Raw genomic sequence first — 22,682 nt, 5'->3', positions numbered from 1 at the left:
AAATGTGAGGGCTGCAGGGACCGTCCCCAGCCTGTGCACGCAATCCCATCCCTCTGCAGCCCCCGAGCTTCACCTCCTCTGCCCCACACCGTCCCCGTTACCTCCTGGGGCAGACGGTGCTGCCCTGACGTTGGGAGATGCCCAGAGGCGGCTCCTCGGCTCCTGCTCGGCCTCTGCTGCAGCCTCTCCGAAGGGAAAGGGAGGTCACAGCCTAGGAGAAGGAGAAGGAGAGGAGGGGACATCGGGGGGGCACAAGGGCAAGGCCACGACAGCCACCCAGAGGGGACCGGCTGGGAAAGGGTTATCTAAACTCAGGGAACCATGTGGAGGGGTTTTGGGCTGCTGCAAGTCCCAGCTCCTCCTCCTGCCTGCCACCACCCCCCCGAGCAGGCTCAGGACCCCAGGACAGGGACGATGCCGACACTCACCCTGTGCTGGAGGCCTGGGTGCTGCCGGCGTCGTCTTCCTCAGCACCTCGTCCTCGTACTGCAGCCTGGCAGGGGCAGGCAGACAGGGGCAGCTGAGCAGGGAGCCCCCGCTCTGCACCCAGCTCCAGCCACGGCCGCAGCCCTCCCCACCTTCTCCACCCCCGGGGGACACAGCTGGGATGGATGAACAGGGTGGAGACCCCAAAAAGGAGAAGTATGTTCTCCTACACGGGTAACCCTCATCCCTTGTACCCATGTTGGGCACTGGGGGCCTCTACCTGGGCGTTGGCACTCAGAGATTGGGATGCTAACAGCGGTGAGATGAAGGAATGAGGAGAAGGACAAGCTCATGCACACTGTGTATGGGGCCATGCATCAGCCCTGGAGCTACCCTGCGTGTCCTGGGGACACCTCTGGACGTGCAGACACCCCTACCTCACACCCCAAGGGCTAAATTTCTGCACGGAGCTCCTGCACCTATGGGGCTGCTTCTGCCTTGGCATCCAGCCCCTGGTTCCTCCCCGCAGCCCGCAGGGAGCTCACTGCTGCAACCCTGCCCCTTCTCCAGATCTTTCCTAGCCACATGAGGATCCCCTGGGCACGACCAACACACAGCATTGCCACCAGCACAGCGTCGCTGGGGGCTGCAGGGCTGCAGGGCACGGCCCCCAGCTCTTCCCCCAGCCTTGCCGTGCCCACACGAGGCTCACCAGCCCTTACCCCTCCGGCCAGTTGCTGTTGTTGGTGTTGGTGTTGCCTTCCTGGGGGAATTCGTCGAGGAAGACAGGGGAATCGAGGTCTTCGCTGCCCACCTCTGCAAACTGCAGGGGTCTCTGGCTGGTGACGTGGGGCTGCAGGGGGCTGCTCGGCTCCAGGAAGCTGTCGACCTGGCCAAACAAGCCACCTGTCCTCTGCAACCAACGGAGAGGGCGTCAGGGGAGGCCTGGAGCTCTGGGAGGCTTTGGGGCCATTCCCATTAAAGGAAACATGTTTGGGGACCCGTGGGGCAGCAGGGAGAGAAGTGGATCTGTCCCCGTTGTGGTGGCACCCAGCTGTGCCACATTAGCCTGGCAGGAGGGGTGGATGGGGCCCTCCAAACCTGGGGGCCAATGTTCACCACATCCCTGCCAGACATGTGAGCAGGGTCTATAAAAACAGAGGGGGAAACTGAGGCGAGGAACACAGAATCATAGAAGAACCCGAGTTGGAAGAGACCCATCATTGAGTCCAGCTCCTGGCACCGCACAGGTCTACCCAAAAATTCAGACCATGAATGTGCTGCTCAGGGCGACTGGGCCAGGATGTCCCGATGCTCAGGGAGAAGGAAGACAGAAGCACTGATATAATCATGGTGGCCCACGCTGCCTGTCATGGTTAGGATTATCTCTGAGGCCTGCTGGTCTCCACGCTGAGCCCCCACCAAACGGTGGGGTGCCCCGTGGGCTGTGCTCACCCTGTATATCCCTTCCTCCATGGCAGCCTCCACCATCGCTCTTTCCAGCTCCTCCTCAGCCATCAGGTCCCCAGAGATGGCTCGATGGATTTCGGGAGCTGCTTCTTCTTCAATGCTCCTCAGCCCGGCCTGGTGGGGACAAGAAAGCATGGCTGGAGGTGGCCTGGCCCCACAACCCCTCTCACGTGGGGCTTTGGAGAAGGAACGGTGATGGGGCTCACTCAGGAGGTCTCCAGGCCTTGGCAAAGGCCATGGTCACCCTGCTGCTGGCCCTGTGCTTGGTGAAACAGCTTTGGGCTGACGCTGCCCCACAAAAGGGTTTGCTAAGGGCAGCCCGTTAATGGGTCGGGCCGGCGGTGCCCAAAGGGGAGACAGAACTTTGTCCCTCACCCACAGGTATCTGAGCTGGGGCCTGGCTCATTCCCTCACCCAGCACTCTTGGGACATGTTTTATTTCCACCACAAAGGGATTTCCTCCCTGTAAGAAGGTCAGGGGAGGCTGGGGACATCCCTGCTGCTCTGACCGGGCACAAAGATGCCTCTGCTAGATCCACTAACCTGGATCTCTACGGGGTTCTTCTTGGGACGGTACCCGTAATACTCCTCCTGGCGCTTCATGAACTTCCTGAAGTGCTCCTGGATGAGGAACGTGGCGTAGAATTTGCCCACTGTCACCTCATCATCTGGAAAGGAGGAGAGCAACCTGATGGCACTGCCCCGAATTGCCATAGCTGAGCCCCAGGGGTTGTTTGGCCCCCCGGGAGGCACCACGGGGTGGGATACCTCCGATCGGTGGGATGACCTGGTCCAGGAGTTTCATACTGGTTCGCTTCCAGATTTTTTTGATAATAGCTCTGAGCTCCTCGTTGGCCTGCTCGAAGTTCCCTGTAAGAAAAGCGAGCGGGATGGGTTGGTTGGTTCCCAAGGGAAAGCGGACATGGGGGAAGAAGGCAAAGCGTGTGGAAACCTGGCCAGGCTCTTCCAGGGTGTGACAGCACCCATCAAACGGGAGCTTTGTAGGAATAAGGCTTTGATTTTAGCAAAAAGGCCTTAACTACAGGGTGAGTCACAGCTAGGAAACGGGTGGAACACGAGTGCCGTGGTCTCTGCTGTGATGATCAGCAGCAGGCTCCAACCCCCCCCCTTCCGTGCTCTCCCAGGCTTTACCGCTCCTGCTCATTTGCACGCCCAGCCCGTCCCCATGCCTGCTCTCAGATCTCCTCTGATCCTCCCAGTGCTTCCTGCACGGTGCTGGAGGCCGTGTCCCCCACCCCGGCTGAAGGGGAGGCACCGCGCCGTGCTGCTGGGGGCTGCTGCCTGACCCCCAGGCACGGAAACAAGCTGGTGTGGTTTCTCACCAAGGCAGGGCTTTGCAAACCGCCCTGCTGGCGAGGAAGAGGGTGAAAGCAACTCCACCCCGGCACAGCTGAATTCAAAGGGCAGCCAGCCTCTTCCATCCCAGTCTGAGGTTATTTGTACCCGGGGAGATGGAAAACTGGAACAACCAGCGCCGTGTCAGGCACACGGGGAGATCAAGCTACCCTCAACGGTGTAGGAAGGGTGGCTGTGCACCGAGACAGGGCTTGGAACTGGGTCAGAACAGCTCCTGAGCTGTTCAGAGTGAAGTCACACAGGTGGGGTGCCAGTGGTTCGCTCTTTGGGGTCACAACACACAGCCCTGCAACTCATAATGCCCTCCAGGCTTTGCCCGAGCAGCCCCATACGCGTGCACAAGGAGAGAGCCCCCCCGCTGTGCCGTGGAAGCAGAGCCGAGCACCCCGTACCTTCTGTCTTGATCTTGAGGGCTGTCCTCACCAGCGCAAAGAGGGTTGCATTGAAGGTGACGGTGCCGTCGCTGTTCAGGGGCATGTTCATGCACACCAGACGCTGCGGAGCAAACCGATAACCGTGTCCCCACGAGGCAGAGCAGGCTGGCTGCCCTCCCCAGCAGGAGAAACACGGCGCTGCTCTCAGGGTGCATTCCTGCTGCTTTGCCTTCCGTCCTCCACAAAGCACACCAGGCTGCCAGGAAGGGCCTGGGGATCAACCCCCTAACAAGTTTGCTTGAGATCCCTGAGGGTTTATACCCGTGGAGGTATAACCCTGAGCTCCTGCCCACGTGGTTTTCCTGGGAGCCTCGTACAGAGCCTGGTTTTGTGCAGAGAGCCAAGCGTGGAAAAGCGTGCTCAGAACTGCAGTCTCCAGCTCCCTCAGTGCTATCAGCCCTCGGAGACAAACCTCGAGAGCCCAGAAGATGTGGCCGTGTACCCAGCCCCAGCGCTGCCCCCTTGCCCCAGGTGCAGATGTGGAGCACCCAGCACAGCTTGGAAACCTCTGTGCAGGAGGGCAGCCCACGGGTGTCATCCCCTGGGTGTGGAGGTGAGCACAGGCAAGTCCTTTTCTTCGGGACCCTGAAATGCATCAGCTCTGTGCAGGTTACAGCACCTCTCCTTGCCTCTGAAAGACTCCTCTCCATTAAAACCAGAGGTCAGAGCATGACCATAAAGCATGAAAGTAGAAAGCTGGCTGAATTCGTGTCTTCAGCCTCTCCGGGGAGGATGCAGGGATGGCCTGGGGAAGGTGCCCCGTGCCCACGCACCCACCTCTCCTTGGCTCTTACCTTACAAGCTACACGGTGTGGGCAGAACTTCCCGAAGCCCAGGGGAGGCTGGATACGTCTCAGCAGAGTCACCACGTCCAGGTGTTTGATCCTGCCCCTGCAGAGGCAACGAGCTGCATCAGCAGCGTGGTGGCAGACAAGGGGGGGCAGTGGTTTGGGGAGGGGCTGGGTGGGTTTGTCTTCGTGGTCCGCGTGGTGGGCAAATCCTTTTACTTCCCTGCGCTCCTCCTGGGGAAAACAACTGTTCCCCGAGGCAAGGTGGCAGATAAAGGAGGCATGGGAAGAGTTGGCAGCACCACCAGGGCTGGACGAGGAGGGAAACGGGAGTCTTGTGTCCCCAGAGCTCCTGATGGCTCCTGCCAACCCTGGGACATGCTGGCGAGCCCACACCCACCTTTGAGAAGCCAGGATCCAAATGCCAGACAGTGCTGAGGCTCGCATGGCCCTGCTGGCCCCAGGTTGCAGCACAGAGGGCAGCCCACCCCGGCCCCCCAACACGGGTCCCCACGGAGCGTCCCCTCCACGTCCCTCACCCCCTGCCATGCACACGCGGTCACTCACTTGGCCTCGGGGTCGTACTCAGCCCAGATCCTCTTGAACTCATCCAGGTGGTGGGGGCCGAGGATGGACCAGTCCCGTGTGAGGTAGTCAAAGTTGTCCATGATGACGGCCACAAAGAGGTTAATGATCTGGGGGCAGAGGGGACCGTGACCCCCCACCCCATGCAGAGCAGGGCAGGGCAGCCCACGGGCTCCATGCAGGGGGCAAAGCTCAGGCAGACACACATCAGGTCAGGGACAGGAAGGTGCTGGGGTTCCCTGGAGCCAGGGGATGCTGTTGGTGACCCCACACAGAGGCAGGACCCCCACCCCATGGGGTTACACAGCAGGATGCGCCCGGCACACGCAGCCCTTCCCTCTCAGGAGCCAGCACCGGTGCATGGCTGGGCAGCAGCACACGGGGAATACGGGGAGGAACTAAAGGGGATGCACGGCCCCACGTACCAGGAAGGCACAGAGCATGTAGAAGCTGATGAAATAGAAGTAGGCGAAGCCCGTGCCGCAGGTGTACTCTTCGCCCTCGGCAAAGTCGGACTCGGGGTCGCACAGCTTCCCGTAGCTGCAGTCCAGCAGGATCTCCTGCCAGGCCTCCCCTGTCGCACACCTGGGGAGAGGGGGATGCCCGCTGAACCCGGCCCCTCCTGCAGGGCTGCTGGACATGCAGGGACCAGCCCCATACAGCAGGGAGCAGGGAAAGGAGAGGGCAGGATCCTGGGCTCGCTGCGCTGCTGCAGGGAGGGCGTGGGAGCCTGCTATTGCGAGCTCCAAAGCAAAGCATTTGGGGTCAAGGAAAGCCTTGGGCTGAACTCTCCCTTCCCCTTGCTTTTCCTGAAAATTCACTAATTAAAATCCAGTCTGGGAAGGAAACATGCAGAACAGAAACGCCACGGTGCCCCCAGACTTTTTTTCTGTAGGGCAAAAAAATCAATCAGCTGCAGAAATGCTGGCGTCCCTTAGTCCAAGCCGGGTGGCTCCCGTGCCAGCTCGGAGCCCAGCTCCATTCTGGAGCTGCCTGCTCCCTGAGACAGTACCGACCTGAAGAGCAGCAGCACAGCCTGTGGGAAGGTTTGGAAGTTGTTGTTTCGGTTGATCTGGGTCCCGTCCACCATGGCGATCTTCCCAAACATCTGTAAATCAGACTGTCAGCCCCCAGCACCCTGTCTCACGCACCCTCGCCCTCCAGAGCACCCCAGCCCAGGAGTTCCTCTTCATCTTGGTTACTTGGCTTTGATTTTCCCCAAAAGAGAACGTGAGACCAGGGGGGACGTGGCTGTTCTGGGGCTCGTGAGCAGCTTGGACATCCCTGCCTATGCCAAAAACCCCCTGTCAATGCTGTGCTGCACCCGAGACAAGGAGATCTCACGACCCAGGCACAAGCTCTGGTGACAGCGTGTCTGCGTCATGCTGTTGACTCAGAAAATGCTATTTGGTGTGTGCCTGGGTTGCCTTAGCTGCAGCCTGGGGATGGGAGGAGGTGCTCGGGCTGCATTAACTCTGGGCATCCAAAGAGACCAGGGAAAAGCAGTCCCACCGTGCTCAAAGCCCCTGGCACTGCCGTGCAGAGGATCCAGTCCCCCCCTGCCCCATCTCCCCCACTGCTCCCAGCTTCAGGTCCCTGTTCAAGACCAAATCCCTGCCCCGTGCCCCTCACCTGCATCCCGATCACAGCATAGATGAAGAACAGCATCACAATCAGGAGGGCAACGTAGGGCAGAGCCTGCGACAAAAGGATCACGGCTCGGGTGAGAGGCAGCCCAGCACCAGGGGACGCCCAGGGACAGTGGGTCGGGGCTGGAGTTATTGGGGGACAGCACCGTGGGGACGGGACAGCTTGCTGCTCAGAGCTTGCTGCCAGCCCTGGGCTCGTGCTGGTGTGTTCCTCACAAACCTGGAAGGATTTGATGAAGGTCCACAGGAGGGTCCGGACGCCTTCTCCCCGGCTCAGCAGCTTCACCAGCCGCATCACGCGGAACAGGCGGAAGAAAGTGATGGAGACGCGGGAGTTGTCATCGGGGTCCTGCAGACAGAGGGGAGCAGCAGTCACAGACCCTACAGGAGTCCCGTTAGGTAGGGATGGGACACGGCGGGGGGAAAGGCATGCTGTAGTGCAGGCTGGGGGATCCATGCCATTCACCACATGCCCCAAGAGGTGGGTGATGCCTGGAGGTGTTCACGAGGCATTTGGGTAATGCCCTCAATCCCATGCTTTAATTTTTGGTTAGTCCTGAAGTGGTCAAGCAGTTGGACGTGATGAGCTTTGAAGGTTCCTTCCAACTATCCCATCCCATCCCATCCCGCCCAAGGACAGGCTCACTCTCTTCTCTCTCACCCTGCACACCCTATATGTTACGCTGCCACCTTGGGGTCTACTGGGGGCTGTGGGAGATGCTGAGGGTCAGATAACTGCTGGAGAGGTTGTTTTGGCATGGCACAGCCCCAGCCTCACTCACCAATTCCCTCCATCCCGTCACACCTCTGCTACCCCTCCTGCTTCCCCTCGGCTTCCCAGAGCTTTCCTGCTGACCCTCCTCATTCCCATCACCCAACCCACCTCCTCCCAGAGGTATCAGGGCAATAAAACCCACCCTCAGACACCCCCGGGCCCTCCAGCAGATCCAATTTCCCCGTTATGGCATTTCTGAATCCCCAGGGCTGCACTGGAAGCCACCACCTCTTCTTCCCACCCCTCCTTTTCTTGCCTTTCTCCTTCCTAGCACTCAGCAGCACAGTGGCCAGGGAAATGGCCACATCCCCACGCAGCAGCACCAGGACAGTGCCCAGGGAAAGCCACCCTGGCCATGCATCTCCCAGCACCGGGGCCCTGGGACCCCCAAGAAGATGCCCTGGGGGCACGGAGATGCACCGGGTGCTGCACGTGGGACCTGCCACCAACCTCTGCCCATCTTTAGAGCCTGGCCCTTGGGCTCCTGGAGGTGAGATGAGCACAGCAGAGGGAAGCAGCAGGGCTCGGGGCGTCCTAATGCATGCAGGACACGTGCAAATGCTGCCCGCGGGCAGGCTGGTAGGGCCCCAGGCAAAGGGGAAAGGGGTCGGGTCCACTGCAAGCACGTGCAGCTGGTATTTACGATGTTCTCACAGCCCCCGCCGAGGCAGTACAATCCGCCGCTGGAGGCAAGAACGGTCTGCCAAGAGAATAAAAAGAGTCAGCAGGAGGGAGGGAGAAAGGAGAGACGGGGAGGGTTGCAGGAGGTGGCGGCACAGGCAGCAGGAAGATGGAAATTGGGGACAAGAGGGGAAGGACGCAGGCGGAGGCACCATCAGTGGGGCTCGTTGGATGAGGAGATGGCTTTTGGGGGGCAACGGCAGCAGACAGATGGCTGGGAGAGCATCGTGAGCACGGGGGGCACAGTGCCCACCTCCACGCTTCACCCGCTGCAGCAAACACACCTGGGGCGAGGGCAGAGGGGCAGGAAACCTGGGCAAACGCTCAGCACTGCCTGGTTCAGCTGCCTCCCATAAATCACCCCCACCCCGGGCCAGGCACAGGGCCACGGCAGGAGGCAAACCCCTGCCCAGCACCATTCACTTGCCCTCCAAGAAGGGGAAAAGCAGAGCTGGTGCCGGCGCACACCCACACACCCCGGGCACACTCATTTGCACGCAGAGGAGCTCTCGGTCATGCTCATGTGTGCACTCACACAAAGCCTTGAAGCTCCTCAAAGCTGCCAGGCTCCAGCACCCAGCCCTCAGAGGGGTCCCCAGCTCCCTCCCAGAGCCTCGGTGCCCTCGCAGTGATTTTGGGGATTTTCAGGGCTGGCAAACTTGCAGTGGTGCTGAGCTCCCAGGGTAGCATGGACACTGCCGACCCCAGAGCTTGGGGTGGCACCACCAGAGGGTCTCCCACCTCTGTTGCCCTCTTCCTGCAGCCAGAACTTTCCCAGACCCCTCAGTAACCCCGATGAGAACTCGGGGACTGAACAACCATGAGGATTTGGGGTTTGGTGAGGGGCAGAGGGCTCCTCACAGCACAACCTTCCCCACCTCCCCATCCCTGACAGAGACACGAGGGAGGAGAACAGAGGCAGAAGGGAGAGAGAGGAAGGAAAGGCAGACTTTGCAAACCAGGCGCATGCCTCAGTGCCCTCGGGAATGGCTCAGCTGTCGAGGGGCAACCTCCCAAAAAAGCTGCAGCCCCCAAGGTGTGCCCGCACCTGCACGGTGACCCGTGGGGTGCAGCAATTGCAACCAGCTCCTGGGGACCACGAGGGATGGAGACACCTCGCCCTGACCCCTCAGGTCCCACGATGGGGTCTTGGGAGGCTTGGTGGCAGCTGGAAGCTGCTGGGACTGGCAGGAAATTTGGGAATCATCAAGGCTGAGAAGCCCAGAGGCTCAGAGGATGGCAGTATCAAGGTGTGGGCCATGCAGGGAGGAATGTTTTGGGAAAAAGATGGGTGGATTCTCTCATCCAAGGACCCCTGAGCCTCTCCTCCTCTGCACGGAGAACGGCTGCAGGACTCTCCCAGGGGTGGCCATGACAGCAACTCTGCCAGATAAAGCCCTGCTCCCGAGGGGAGACGTGCAAAATCACCAGAGAGGGTTAACCTCATCCACCCGACCCTACAGCTGCTTCTCCAGTTACCGTCGGGTCTGCCAAACGCAGCGCATGACCTCCCGGCGCACAGGGGCATTTTCAGAGCTGGTTGTGGTCTGGGGAGGTCCCAGTGCTGTGGCACAGTGGCTTCCAGGCACCGCTCTGAAAATGCTCCCAGTAGAGCATTTATCAGCATCCAGCCAGTGGCTGCAGCCCCCCGGTGTGTATGGCACGGAGCACAGACCACATGGGCCTGTTTTCCATGGCATCCCACAGCCTACAGGCTCTTGGGAAGGGAGGGGACAGCGTGACATGTTGCTAGGCTGGGGACGGTCCCCTGTGTTTATAGAGAGGCCACCAAAGCCCCACGGAGCTGGGCACCACTCCAGTATCCCCAGTTCACCCTGGGGCAGGTGCCAGCAGCCCCAGGCGGGGCGTGGGGACACCCTCGTGCCCAAGCAGCCCAGCACTTACATCGATCTCACTGAGGATGACATCGATGATGCTGCCGATCACGATGAGGAAGTCAAAGACGTTCCAGGGGTCCCCGAAGTAGCCCTGTGTGGGGAGAGCCAGAGGGAAGAGGAATGAACATCCAAGAACAAAGACAAGGAGGAGATGGATGCTGGAGCCCAGGGGAAGGAGAGCCCGATGAGGGAATTAATCAGCCCTCCTCTGATCTCCAGCCTGCGCCCTGCCCTCACCTTGGCTTTGAAGGCCATGAGCTTGAGGATCATCTCCAGGGTGAAGAGGACGGTGAAGGCCACGTTGAGGATGTCTGAGATGTGGTTCATTTCCTCAGACTGGTTGTAATGCTGAGAGAAGGCAGGAGGAGCCGTGTCAGCCCAGCTGCAGGGAGACCAGCCTCCCCCAGACCTGTGGCTGGGAAAACTTCCAGCAAAACCGAAAAATCCCCCCTGCTGCAGCCCCTCCTCTGGGCACCCCACATCCAACCTGGCCCCCTTTCTCCCCAGGGCTGCAGAGCACACACCCTGAGCCCAGCCTGCCCGGTGCCATGGGCACGGGGGTCTCAGGGGGGCACCACCACCCTGAGGTCAGCACTCCCCCCCTTACCTGCATGCCCAGGCAGATGGTGTTGAGCAGGATCAGGAAGAACATGAGGTACTCGAAGTAGGAGGAGGTGACCACGTACCAGATCTGGTACTGGTAGGGGTTCTTGGGGATGTAGCGCCGCAGCGGGCGAGCCTTCAGCGCGTACTGCACACACTGGCGCTGGGGAGAGCAGGAGAGGTGTGAAACCAGGGAGATACACAGGGCAGGGACGGGGGCACGAGCACGGAGCCAGCACCACCAGTGATAGTGCACAGCCCCACCAGCACCAGCTGGATCCCCCCTTCTTCCTCAGCCCCGTGTGCCATGAGCCAGAGACAGTGATGACCAACTACCTGCTGTGCTCTCCCCACCCAGGACCACGTTTCCAAAACCACCCCTTGCCTCCAAAGGTTTTCATGATGCCCTGGTGCTGATCCCCCACTGCGCACTATGGGCTGGATCCACCTCACCCCGTCCCAGCAGCTCCAGTACCTGGTTCTTGTCCAGCTCACAGTTCTTGTACTCGCTCTCCCCCTGCTCCTGGAAGGTGACAATGACAAAGCCCACAAAGATGTTCATCATGAAGAAGGCAATGAGGATGATGTAGATGATGAAGAACATTGCGATCTCCACCCGGTAGTTGTAGATAGGGCCTTTATTCTCATCGTTAGTGTCAATGGCCCTGTATAGCAGCCTACAGGAGGGAAAGCGAGGCAACAGAGACCCTAGTTAAGGGGGGGAAGACCATCTGCCTTCTTGCAGGTTATGGAGAGCTCTGGAGAAATCCCAAATCCAGCAGGGGTAGAACTGGGCTGCGGGGATCACCCTGCTGGCTCTCCAGCCCCTGCAGCTCTTCTTTCCCTGGCAAAGGCTTTCCAGCTCCCGGCTGGCAATCAGCCTGCGGGCAGCGACCTGCTCCCAGCACGACCCGGCCCCCGTTGGGCCCCCACACACCGGACTCACTCTGGCCAGCCCTCGAAGGTGGAGACGGTGAAAAGCGACATCATGGCTGAGAAGACGTTGTTGAAGTGGAAGTCGTTGTGGAACCAGACGCGCTTCTTCAGCTCGATCTGCGTCGGGTCCCCGTCCACGTAGTCGATGAAATCGCCCCTGCAGCAGAAGGGATGCGGCGCTCACCTGGCACGGCCCCCTCCTGCTGCCGCGCTGCCCCAGGGCTGCCTGTCCCTGGGAGGGGAGCACGGCCTCGGGCTACGTTTATCCTAGGGTGAGGGACAGCAGCAGGAGACCTCCCAGCCCCTTCTTGCTGGCTGCAGGATCCCCTTGCAGGCACGCCAACAGCCACACGCCCCCTTCCCCTCCCTGCCTGCTGCCCTCTTACCTGCACTCCTTCTCCGTCAGCTTGGATGGATCTGAGCAGCTGTAAAACTTCCCCTGCATTTGAAAGAGAGCAGGAGGAGCTATGATTTTGTGGTTTTCCCTGTGATTTTTCACAGATTGGTTGATTCCCACCCTGCCTCCGTGCTGGCTCTGACCTCTGCCAGAGGGGAAACTGAGGCAGTGAGCAGGGGAAGGGAGCTGGTCCCTCTGCGTGTGCTGCCTGGAGCTGACGATGTCCTGGGTGTTTCCTGCCCTCCTCCCACTACAGGCACTTCTGCTGGGAGGTCTGCTACAGGCAGACATCCTCACAGAGCACTGACAGCAAGTTCTGTGCTGACCTCGGCACCGGGAGACACCAACCCCAAAGCCCTGTGACTACAAGACCCCAAACCCCTGAGCAGCACGTCTCTCCTGCCCACCCGGGACATCTCTCACCTTGAAGAGCTGGACCCCGATGCAGGCAAACATGAACTGCAGCAACGTCGTGACGACCACGATGTTGCCGATGGTCTTGATGGCCACGAACACACACTGGACCACGTGCTGGTCAAGGACAGAGCACACGTGAGCATGCCTGGGGCAAGGTTCCCCCGTGTGCCCCACACTCAGAAAAAAAAATGGAAAAAGAAAAAGAAAAAAAAAAAGGAAAAAAAAGGACAAAACAAGAAAAAAAAAAAAAAAGCAGGTGAAAGCAGGAACCTGCCAAGAGCAATGGGATAGGGCAGGCTCCTTGCCCAGATGGGGAGTGGGAATTGTGTTCCTGACCCTACAAACCCCACAGGGCATAAAACCCCACATAACCTTCCATGGGGACTCCCGTGGGCTGGGGACCCCAGCCTCGCTCTTACCTTTAGCCCCTTGGCCCTGTTAATGGCTCGCAGAGGCCTCAGCACCCTCAGCACCCGGAGGATCTTCACCACCGAGATGGTGCTGGACCTGAGGAGGAGCACAGAGCTGAGACAGGGCAATTCCCAGATGGAAAAAAAAGGGACTCCCATTTGAATTCCCACCCAGATCTGCTCCTTTGTCACTCAAGGAGTTTGCCTCCCACTCACCCAGGACCTGTTCCCCTTAAAAATACAGCCAGGGACACATTTTGGGGGCTCTAACACTTGGACTGGCAGCTCCCATCCCACCCAACCCAAATTGCTGCAGCACCCCCACTGCCCGGCCAGGCTAAACAAGAGCAGTGCCCACCCTGGGAAGCGTGGAGCTGCTTACTCGATTCCCATGGAGATGAGGGAGACGGCAACCACCAGCAAGTCGAGGATGTTGAAAGAGTTCCTGCAGAAGGAGCCTTTGTGCAGGAAAGCGCCGTAGGCTGTCATCTGGGGAGCAGGAGGAGTTAGGGGAGAGGCAGGGCAAGGCTCAGGGCACAAACCCTCTGCAGCTCCAGGGCAGGCAAGGCACAGAAAGCTTTTCCCATGGCCCAGGGACCTCATCCTGCTCAAAGCCCTTGCTTTGCAGCCAGGCAGGCAGCTGACTTCAGCTGGAAATCCTTTGCACTGCACTGGTGGAGAAAAAAACTCTGCCCAGTCATTCAGCAAAGCAAAGAGAAGAGCAAAAAGACTTACAGCAGGAGCAGCTCACAGCAGCTGCTGGAATATGGTTTTACTTCACAGATTTTCATTGCTTTCTCTTTCCCAAAGCTTTTCTTATAGACATGCCAGGACAGAAATGCTGGTGCCACAGCCCATCTGTCCTGGTGTCACAGCACAGCTGCCTGACCTCGCTGCAAGGGGACTTCTGGCCCCTGGGGCAGGGCGCGTGCCCTGGGGTGCCCAAAACTGGGGGATGTTAGGCTCAGCTGGAAGCTGTTCCCTGCCTGCTCCTGGAGCTCATGCCCATGGCCAGAACACAGCCCAGACCTGGCTCATGTGCATGGCTGGGACCACAGGAGCAGATGGACTCACCTTCAGGACGATTTCAACGGTAAAGACGGAGGTGAAACCGATGTCAAAGTATCCAAGAATCTGGGGATGTAAGCACCAGAACTGGGTGAGATTTGGGTGACGTGGGAAATGCACCAGTGCTTTCAAACGTCCTGGCACTGTGGTTTGCCATCCACCCTGTGAACCGGGGAGCCTGTCTAGCTCAACAGGGGCTGCAAACCCAGGGCTGAGACCACGCATGAAATTCCCTTCACTTTTTTGATTTCCCCCAGTACAAGATCCAGCTTCCAGCCTGGGACCAAGCTCTCAGTCTCCAAGCAAGTGATGCTTGCCCTGATTCACCTGAAAGACTCTGGTCCCCGAAAGCAATGGGCACCCTGGGGAGATGTCCCCTGAGAGACCCCCAGCCCCTGCCAGGCACCACACAATCCTAAACCGCATGGGTCTACCCCTGCCCCATGCAGGCATTTCAGGCGCTGCACACACCACTTGTCCAGTCTGCATGGGATGTTCCTGTCCCCAGTAAGCTGCCACAGCCCTAAACCAAGGTAATCTCGCTCACCCTAGCAGGTAGATTTCTTTCACCCAGGCTCAAGACCTGGCAAGCAGGTATCTGCTCACAGGGGAGCTGGGGGTCTCCATGACATCTCCCCCACCCACCCGAGTCACCCACGCACCTGATTGCGGAATGACTCGGCGCGGATGGGATCCTCAGCCGCCAGGGAGATGCTGCTGAGCAGAATGAAGAGCAGGATGAAGTTGGTGAACCAGGTGGCATTGACGATTCTGTGGCACAGCATCCGAAACCTGCCGGGGACAAAAACAGCGTAAGACACTGCGAGAGGTCAGAAGGACATCAGAGGGGGCCATGGTAGCCTGGAAGAGGGTTATGGCAAAACAAGCAGGGTCCCTCTGGGAAGGGTTGGTGCCAGAGGTACCCAAGGCAGAGCTCCACAAGGCAGGGAGAAGGCTCGGTGCTTACTTGTTGGTTGGGCTGAAGATGAAGAAGGAGCTGGCTTCAGGCATAGGCACGGCCTTCTCTTTCAGCTGTAGCTCTGCCAGGGGACGTGGCCGAGGACTCAGGGGGATTTCGGGCTCATCTTCCTCGTCGTCACCTGCAGGGAGGTCACAGGGAGGGAAGAGGAAAGGGTCACCCAGAGACGGAGTAGCAACGTGACCCTGTGGAAGATTTTCTGATGCTGTGATCCTGAGCTGGCCTCTGGGCCAGACAGACCTCAGCACCCCCAGGCTGGTGAGGGGCCACCACATCCCTCGCTCAACACACAGCCACCAGAGCTGTGGCACCTTCCCCACAGTCTTTGGGGACAAGTCTTACCTGGGAAGTCTGCGGATGGGTAGGGGTCTTTGATCTCGTTGACGTTGGACTCAAATTCATCTACTTTTAACTGGAACAGGGGAGAAACAGAAAGGAAGACACGCAAGTGAGCGTGCCAGTATCGCTGCCAAACACCCCCATCAGCCTGGAAGCCCTGTGGGGTCAGTGGTGTCTACGTTCAGCCTGTACAACACCAAGCACGTGGGGTCCTGGCCCAGGATGTGGTGGACCTGTTCCACCACACAACAGGCCCAGTCTGGGCCCAGAGAGCCTCCATCACCAGAAGACACCAAGGCAAGGAGCAATTCTGGCCCAGCGGAGCCCAGACCTGAGCGAGCTCCAAGCCTCTGTCAGCCCTCAAGGAGGCACTTGATCCTTCACCAGGGCTTCCCTGAGGCCCAGCCCCACCAGCACCGACCTTGGCTGTTGTGGGAATCCCTTCTCCCTTCGCTTTCTGCTCAAGCTTCTTCGCCAGCATCTGCTTCTCATCCTCTGACTTCTCTGGGTAACCCCTGAGCAGAGAGCAAGGGCTGAGCTCAGGGCAGGACCACAGACAACGCCGTCCTGTCCCCTTACCCCAAAACACCCGGCCTGGGAGCTCCCCCTGCCAGGACTGCAGCCCTCACCTGGACATCTTGCGCCGCTTGCGTTCCTCTGCTTTGGCCTTCTGGGCTGAGGTGAGGCTCTCAGCCTCGGCCAGGTTATCAACCGCAATGGCCAGGAAGACATTGAGGAGGATGTCTGGTGGGACAGCATTAAGGACATGAACTCGGTTCCCATCTGGATGATGTGGCTGGGGCTGCCCGTGGTCTGAGAAACCTTCCTGGAGATGGGCCTTGAGACAACCCTGGCCAGGGAGATGGTGAAGTCACCGTCCCTGGGGGTGTTCAAGGAAAGGCTGGATGTGGTGCTTGGGGATGTGGTTTAGTGGCTGACAGTGGTGGTAGGGGGATGGTTTTCCAACCTGAATGATTCTGTGATTCTATGATTCACTCTTGCACCCATCCTAGTGAGTGCTGAGTTCTGGGATGACCGCCCCATCCCTGCCTGAGCTCAGTCTGGACACAAACACGTGCACACACACACACACACACACACACAACACACACACACACACACACACACCACACGCACACACAAACACGTCGAGCCTTCAGCCTCACACAGCCGGAGCAGTTTGTGGGGCTGGGAACAGGGCACCCCGACAAGGCTTCGATATCAGAGGATACAGTTCCCACAAACAAAGAGGATGATGAAGTAGATGCAAACCAGCATGCCAGGGAAGGACGGGCCTCCATAGGCCATTATCCCATTGTACATTATTGAATTCCAGTCCTCTCCGGTCAGGATCTGAGAGAAGAGCAGAGACAGCATGAGAGGAAACAGGGATGTGAGAGCGCCCGCAGCAGGGCAGGGCTGAACCCCACAGCTCCATCTTGCTCCCAGCTCCAGCCCTTTGCCAGATCTCACCTCCCTCCTCTGGCCCTGAACCCCCACTGCCACCCATGACCCCATCTCCCCTCCCCACTCCATCCTCAGAGCTGCACCACCTCCCACGAACCCACTTCTCTCCTAACCCCAGCTCTTGCCAGGAGACCCCCGAGGCGAGAACCCAGGCTGTGGGGGTCCACCAGCCCCCCTGCCCTGCTTGCCACAGCCCCGTACCTGGAAGACACTGATGAGGGCCTGGGGGAAGTTGTCAAATGTGCTGCGCCGCACCTCCATGTCCTCGAAGTCGTACTTGCCCCCAAAGAGCTGCATGCCCAGCAGGGCAAAGACGATGATGAAGAGGAAGAGGAGGAGGAGCAGAGAGGCGATGGAGCGGACCGAGTTGAGCAGAGAGGCCACCAGGTTGCTCAGGGATGTCCAGTACCTGGGGAGAAGAACATGCAGGAGGTGAAGGAGCAGAGCAGGACCAGGGAGGAGCGGGGAGCACACTGTCTGCCTCCCAGAATGTCCCAGAAACCCAGCAAGGGGGGCTCTGAGCCAGCACCACTCGCAGGATGGGCACTGGGACTTCTCCAGCCTGGCCCCAGGACTGGTGTCAGGAGATACCAGACCATGTCCCAGGGACATGTTCATGTGGCCTTGTTCATCACCCCAGGAGCTACCAGCTCTGCCCATGCTGCAGCCCCCCCCAGGGACAAGGCCAGTGATGCCTGGGGGGCAGCCAGGCCCTGGCACCCAAAATTGCTCCCATCCCAACCTGGTGATCTTGAAGATGCGGAGGAGCCGGATGCAACGCAGCACGGAGATGCCCAGGGGTGACAGGGTGCTGAGCTCCACCAGGATGGTCTCCAAGATGCCCGCACACACCACGAAGCAGTCGAAGCGGTTGAAGAGGGACATGAAGTACTGGCGCAGGCCCAGCGCGTACATCTTCAGCAGCATCTCGGCCACAAAGAGTGCTAGCAGCACCCTGTTGGCGTTGTCTGGGGTGGGAGATCCAGCCCATCAGAGCACGGGCCTCTTCCTCTCAGCATGGCACAGCAGGAAGGAAGGAGGGCAGCGCTGCCCACATCCCTTCTCTGCCCGCCACCAAGCCCTGAGCTGCAGCAAATGCAGTTTTTTAGGCAGCACTCAGGAGAGGAGGATGAGGAGAAGGGCGAAGCACACAACTGTGTGCTTGCACACATAAGAGTGTGAGTCCATGCAGTGTGTCCAGGTGGTGCATGAGCAAGGCTGTGGGTGTCTAACGGGCCCTGTGCTAGGCCAGCGTGGCTCTGCACGCACAGCAAGAGCTCCTCATGCACGTCTGCATGGCAGCAGGCTTTCCCAGGCCCTCCCTCTCCCTGGGGCTGTTTGCTCACCTTGCACCACCGTCAGCCACTCGGGCTGGAAATGGTGCTCGGAGGCAATGGAGAGGGTGTTCAGTGCCACCAGCAGGATGACGAGCCAGTAGAAGAACTTGGACTTCACCACATCCCTGCACTTCCTACGAAACATTCGGTTCCAGCGCCTCCACTGCCGGCTGCAGAGAAAGCCAAAGGGTCAGTGGGGTCAGTGGGGCTGACCAGAGGGTCCTGAGCAGCCCAGGGCAATGCTAACAGACAGCCAGGCACAGCCACCCCGCTCCCTTCTTCTGGGCCCTTCCTTCAGAAGGGCTGAGCTGGCCCACCACCGGTGCTGGGGCAACGCATGGTATCACCCCATTTATGAACCAGGGGCATGCAGGTACCAGGAGCATAACCCTGGCCCCAGGCATCATCCCCAATCACTCAGGCTCTGCTGTTCATTCACATGAACGCCTCTCAGCTCCTTTTTGGCCTACGTCGGCTTCTGGTTTCCTGCCACAGACCCAGCTTCTGAAGCACAAGACATGTTGCACGGGCTGTGAGAGGATGCCAGGAGCCTAGACCCAAGCTGAAGAGGTTTTTCCCCTCGCAGCAGCTTCTTGCCAGTACGAAGCACCCTTCCCTATTTCTTGCTGTACTCCAGGAGAGCATCTGGCTCTCAAAAGCCCCTGGCTCTCCCCACAAAACTGGTGGCTGAACAGAAAGCCTGGCCCAGCCACGACAGCAAGCGAGAGACAGCAGATGGTGCAGCCCAGGAATACTCACAAGTAGAGAATCCACTTGTTCATGCCCTCAATTTCATACAAGCTCTCCGTCTCCGACCCTCCTTCATCCAAAGGCATCATACCTATGGAGAGAACAACATCCCAGGCTTTCCTTGGAGCCCTTGGGAAGAGCGTACAGGAGGGGACCTCTCCCAGGAGCACAGCTGGGAGCTTGCTTTTCAGGCAAAACAAGTCTGTGACTTCTCCAAAGCTCTCCCCCTTGTTTCTTCAGGGTGCTCAGTGTCAGGAACCCAACCCTCACCCCAGTGTCCTCGCCCAGGCAGAGCCGGTACCTTCTCCTCTGGCCCGGTCACTGTCCATCACCTCAGCGTGGGTGATCCAGTCCATGTAGCCCTTCAGGTCCTCCTCCAGCTGCTGCTTCTCCCGCAGCTTCTGAAATGTGCCCCGTGACTTGGCCTTCTCGCGCTCCTTGGTGAATTCACTGGGACAAGGCCAGGAGCAGAGTAAGGCTCAGGAGGCAGCCAGAGGCCACGTACCGCAGCCCTGTCCCATACCAATCCTCGTAGAAACCAAAAAGCCCGAAATACCCTCCCACCAAGAGCTTGCTCTGCTGACTCCTCGCTCTCAGCCCCATTCCACGACACAAGATCATGGGGGATCGTGTGTTGGCAGGCAGGGATTCTTCCCCACCACCGGCTGCTCCGTGGGACCTCCGTGCTGCAGGAGGCTGTGGCTGGGCAGGCCAACTGCCACGAGATGCTGCAGAGGTCCCCAGCCCTGCTAAGGATCAGATCCCTTGGGGCACAGCCAGCGGTGGGCCCAGGGGTGAGACCTCACCTCGAATATTGCCCTCAGTTTAGGGCCTCTCATGACAAGGACACTGAATTGCTCGAGGATGTGGAGGGAAGGGCAGCGAAGCTGGGAAGGGGTTGGGAAAGAAGTGATAAAACACAAGGCAACAGCCTCAGGTGGCACCAGGGCAGGATTAGGTTGGATATTGGGAATAATTTCTTCATGCAGAGGGTGGTTCAAGCATAGGAACGGGCTGCCCAGGGAGGTGGTGGAGTCCCCGTCCCTGGAGGTATTTCAGAGACGTGTGGATGTGGCACCGAGGGACGTGGGTTAGTGACAGGACTCAGTAGGTCAGGTGGATGGTTGGACTTGGTCCTGAGAGTCTTTTCCACCCTAAATCATTCTGTGGTGCCATGATTAAAGCAAGCAGAGTCTTCCCCCATCTGGAGACAGACAGCTGGCCCCACGTTCTCCATGTGGGGAAGGGGAGCTCATCACACAGCAAATAATTAGGATACTGTCTCCATGGCAATGGGGATGAGATCCGTCTGCCAGTGGGGGGGCTCCCAATCTTACCATTTTTTTTCAGTTTGTGCCCATTGCCTCTCTTCAAATTGCTTGTTAGCCCTAAAAGAGGGCCAACATATCCAAGTAATTAGCATATAACTAATTGGTGTCTCAACACAGCTGTAGGGTAAGGACAGCTGGTTTGAGCTCTCTGCTCAGCTCCTTTGGCTGCAAACCACGCTGCAAACACCTCAAATGTGTTTCACGGCTGCATCTGCTGACAGGTGCCAGTACTGCAGGGAAAAGGTGTCTGTGTGTTAGGTGCTGAGCTAAAACCTCAGGCAGCCACAGATGCTGATACAAAAGGCAACTCGAGGTTGTTTCCAAGCATGCAAAAAGAAAAGGAGTGGATTGGGAGAGGAGAAGGAACACTTTTCAAGGCTTTTTTCTCCTTGTACAGTTAAATGTCCACACTGCGCTCACTGATCTGCTGGCAAAAAGAAGGGGCAGGGTGGCACTTACCCGCTGAGCACCCCCAGCACCAGGTTGAGAACGAAGAAGGAGCCGAGCAAGATAAGGCTGACAAAATAGATCCAGGGCCATTCGTTGCCAATGGCATCGTTAACCTGGCAAGGAGAGAAGCAGAAGTCTGCCACCTGGGAGCCCCCCAACAGCTTCTGGGAGCTTTGTCCCCTCCAAAGGGAGCACCTGGGATGGCAGCAGATTAACCTGGCTGAGCCCTTACCCTGCACCACTCTGCATCTGCTGTTAGTGGAGGAAAAGCCAGAGCATTTGGGGAGCAGATTTAAACACCTCATGCCTAAGCCTCAGCAAGACAGCCTCCTGAGGACTGCAAAACACGGGGTTTTGCTGGAGAAGCACCCACCAGCCCCCCACTGCCTGGTCTGCACCCCCAAAGGTGGGAGCTGGAGCACCCTGGAGAGCATAGGCACGGTGGGCAGTGCCTGCAGGGCAGAGATGTGGGATATGTGCCCCGTGCATGATGTGCTGTGCATCACAGCGTGAAGCTGGGTGAGGGCAGGGTGTCTGCCGGTGGGGGAGAGATCTAACCCCATGAAAGGGTCCCAGGGGGAGTTCCCTGCTGCGAGGCACAACCAGCGGTCACCAGTGCCAAGCTGGGCACCAAGCCCAGGCTGCTGGAGCCTACCCAGTAGAGGACCTCGGTCCAGCCCTCCATGGTGATGCACTGGTAGACGGTCAGCATGGCAAAGCCAAAGTTGTCAAAGTGAGTGATGCCGTTGTTGGGTCCTGGCCAGCCGCTTCGGCACTCGGTGCCGTTGATGGTGCAGTGTCGTCCGTGGCCGGAGGTGGTACAGGGGGCTGGCTTCTCCGCCCCCACCGTGGCAATCACGTCTGAGGGATGAAGCCATGGTCTAAGCAGCATTTTGGGCCAAGGCGAGCAGGTCCTCCCAGCCTCCCACAGAAGCTTTCCAAAGGGGGCTCCTTCCACCACCTCCTCCCACCATCTACATTTCCCAGCCCTGTACCAAACGTCCTTCAGCCCTCATGCTCTCCCAGACCTGATGTTGGCAGGACCAGACTTTCTGCTACCTGCAGAGGCTTTGTGGTCCCCACAGGAGACACACAGAGACTTCTATACCACATCCACCCCTGACACAGCCCTACCTGTCCCAAAGTAGTAGCAGGTCTTGTGCATCTTGCCCTTGAAGAGCTCCTGCCCGACAATGGCGTAGATGATGATCATGAAGAGCACAAGCAGGGCAATGTGGAGCAGGGGCACCATGGCCTTGATGATGGAGTTCAGGACGACCTGAAGGCCTACACCGGGGAGAAGAGAGAGAAGCTCAGCCACTCCCCAAACTGCTTTGGGTGCACCCTGCATTCCTGCCAGACCCTCTGACAACCAGCCTGGAAATGCAATTTCTTGCATTGAAATTGCAGATGGCAATTTCTTGCTCTTTCCTCTACCCACCCTGTGAGCACCTGGAAGACTCCAGCGAGCAGTGCTGGAGGATACTTCATGCTGTCCCCCCATCCACTCTTTTGTTATATTCTTCTATTTACACAGCTTATGGGAAAAGGATATCCCTATCAGAAGCAAATGAAGCCTGTCCTATGGCCTCCACCCCAGCCAGGCCCAGGGCCCCATCCACCCCACAACCCGTCCCGCTGGCAGGGAGCCCGGCACCCACTCGGCACTCCCGACACCAGGCGCAGCGGTCTCAGCACGCGAAACGCTCGCAGGGCCTTCACGTCGAAGCCGCCTTTCCCCCCCGAAGACCCTCCTTGCTTCGCATTGATCTGCTCCAGGGTCATGGTGAAAAGCCTGAAAAGGCACAGAAAAGGGAGGGAAGGGGAGAAAAAAAGGAAGGACAGGCAGGAAGAGAAAGGCATGAGGATGAAGGCCAAGGATCTGTGATGGAGTCAGAGCTCTGCAGGCAGGAAGGTGAGGGACAGGGCTCTGCCAGTTCCGGACTAAGCCCAGGTCCTGAATGCACCCAGGGCTGGGCACAACCTGCTCTTCCCATGCCCAGGGGACCCATTCCCCACATGCCGAGCATGGGGGGACACCCTGCCACTCCTACACCCCAGAGCTAGGAGGTCCGAGAGGCATTAAGGAGTCAGACAAGAAGAAATGGGAGTTAC

The 22,682-nt window shown here is 58.9% G+C and overlaps 1 protein-coding gene across 1 annotated transcript in view; it reads right to left on the bottom strand.

The window, feature by feature from the left end:
* The window catches only part of CACNA1S (calcium voltage-gated channel subunit alpha1 S), a 31,543-nt gene that overhangs the window by 703 nt on the left and 8,158 nt on the right, over positions 1-22,682 (bottom strand). The window contains exons 4-42 of the mRNA XM_068660185.1: positions 22,229-22,362; positions 21,702-21,854; positions 21,223-21,428; positions 20,577-20,680; positions 19,088-19,236; positions 18,796-18,877; positions 18,046-18,206; positions 17,442-17,667; positions 16,901-17,108; positions 16,465-16,585; positions 15,862-15,976; positions 15,654-15,747; positions 15,236-15,305; positions 14,882-15,014; positions 14,577-14,706; positions 13,921-13,980; positions 13,229-13,335; positions 12,856-12,943; positions 12,443-12,550; positions 12,009-12,061; positions 11,633-11,779; positions 11,162-11,363; positions 10,691-10,849; positions 10,321-10,431; positions 10,091-10,174; positions 8,148-8,204; positions 6,950-7,078; positions 6,713-6,778; positions 6,097-6,188; positions 5,506-5,665; positions 5,063-5,190; positions 4,502-4,598; positions 3,666-3,768; positions 2,665-2,766; positions 2,440-2,564; positions 1,882-2,010; positions 1,149-1,339; positions 429-493; positions 102-211 (exon numbers count right to left, since the gene is read on the bottom strand). Coding sequence (XP_068516286.1) covers positions 102-211; positions 429-493; positions 1,149-1,339; positions 1,882-2,010; positions 2,440-2,564; positions 2,665-2,766; positions 3,666-3,768; positions 4,502-4,598; positions 5,063-5,190; positions 5,506-5,665; positions 6,097-6,188; positions 6,713-6,778; positions 6,950-7,078; positions 8,148-8,204; positions 10,091-10,174; positions 10,321-10,431; positions 10,691-10,849; positions 11,162-11,363; positions 11,633-11,779; positions 12,009-12,061; positions 12,443-12,550; positions 12,856-12,943; positions 13,229-13,335; positions 13,921-13,980; positions 14,577-14,706; positions 14,882-15,014; positions 15,236-15,305; positions 15,654-15,747; positions 15,862-15,976; positions 16,465-16,585; positions 16,901-17,108; positions 17,442-17,667; positions 18,046-18,206; positions 18,796-18,877; positions 19,088-19,236; positions 20,577-20,680; positions 21,223-21,428; positions 21,702-21,854; positions 22,229-22,362 — 4,759 coding nt within the window. The remainder of the gene's footprint in view (positions 1-101; positions 212-428; positions 494-1,148; positions 1,340-1,881; positions 2,011-2,439; positions 2,565-2,664; positions 2,767-3,665; positions 3,769-4,501; positions 4,599-5,062; positions 5,191-5,505; positions 5,666-6,096; positions 6,189-6,712; positions 6,779-6,949; positions 7,079-8,147; positions 8,205-10,090; positions 10,175-10,320; positions 10,432-10,690; positions 10,850-11,161; positions 11,364-11,632; positions 11,780-12,008; positions 12,062-12,442; positions 12,551-12,855; positions 12,944-13,228; positions 13,336-13,920; positions 13,981-14,576; positions 14,707-14,881; positions 15,015-15,235; positions 15,306-15,653; positions 15,748-15,861; positions 15,977-16,464; positions 16,586-16,900; positions 17,109-17,441; positions 17,668-18,045; positions 18,207-18,795; positions 18,878-19,087; positions 19,237-20,576; positions 20,681-21,222; positions 21,429-21,701; positions 21,855-22,228; positions 22,363-22,682) is intronic.

The sequence above is a fragment of the Anas acuta genome, chromosome 24 (genome assembly GCF_963932015.1).
Source record: "Anas acuta chromosome 24, bAnaAcu1.1, whole genome shotgun sequence".
NCBI classification, from domain to species: domain Eukaryota; kingdom Metazoa; phylum Chordata; class Aves; order Anseriformes; family Anatidae; genus Anas; species Anas acuta.
This window is presented reverse-complemented; position numbering and strand designations above follow the sequence as displayed.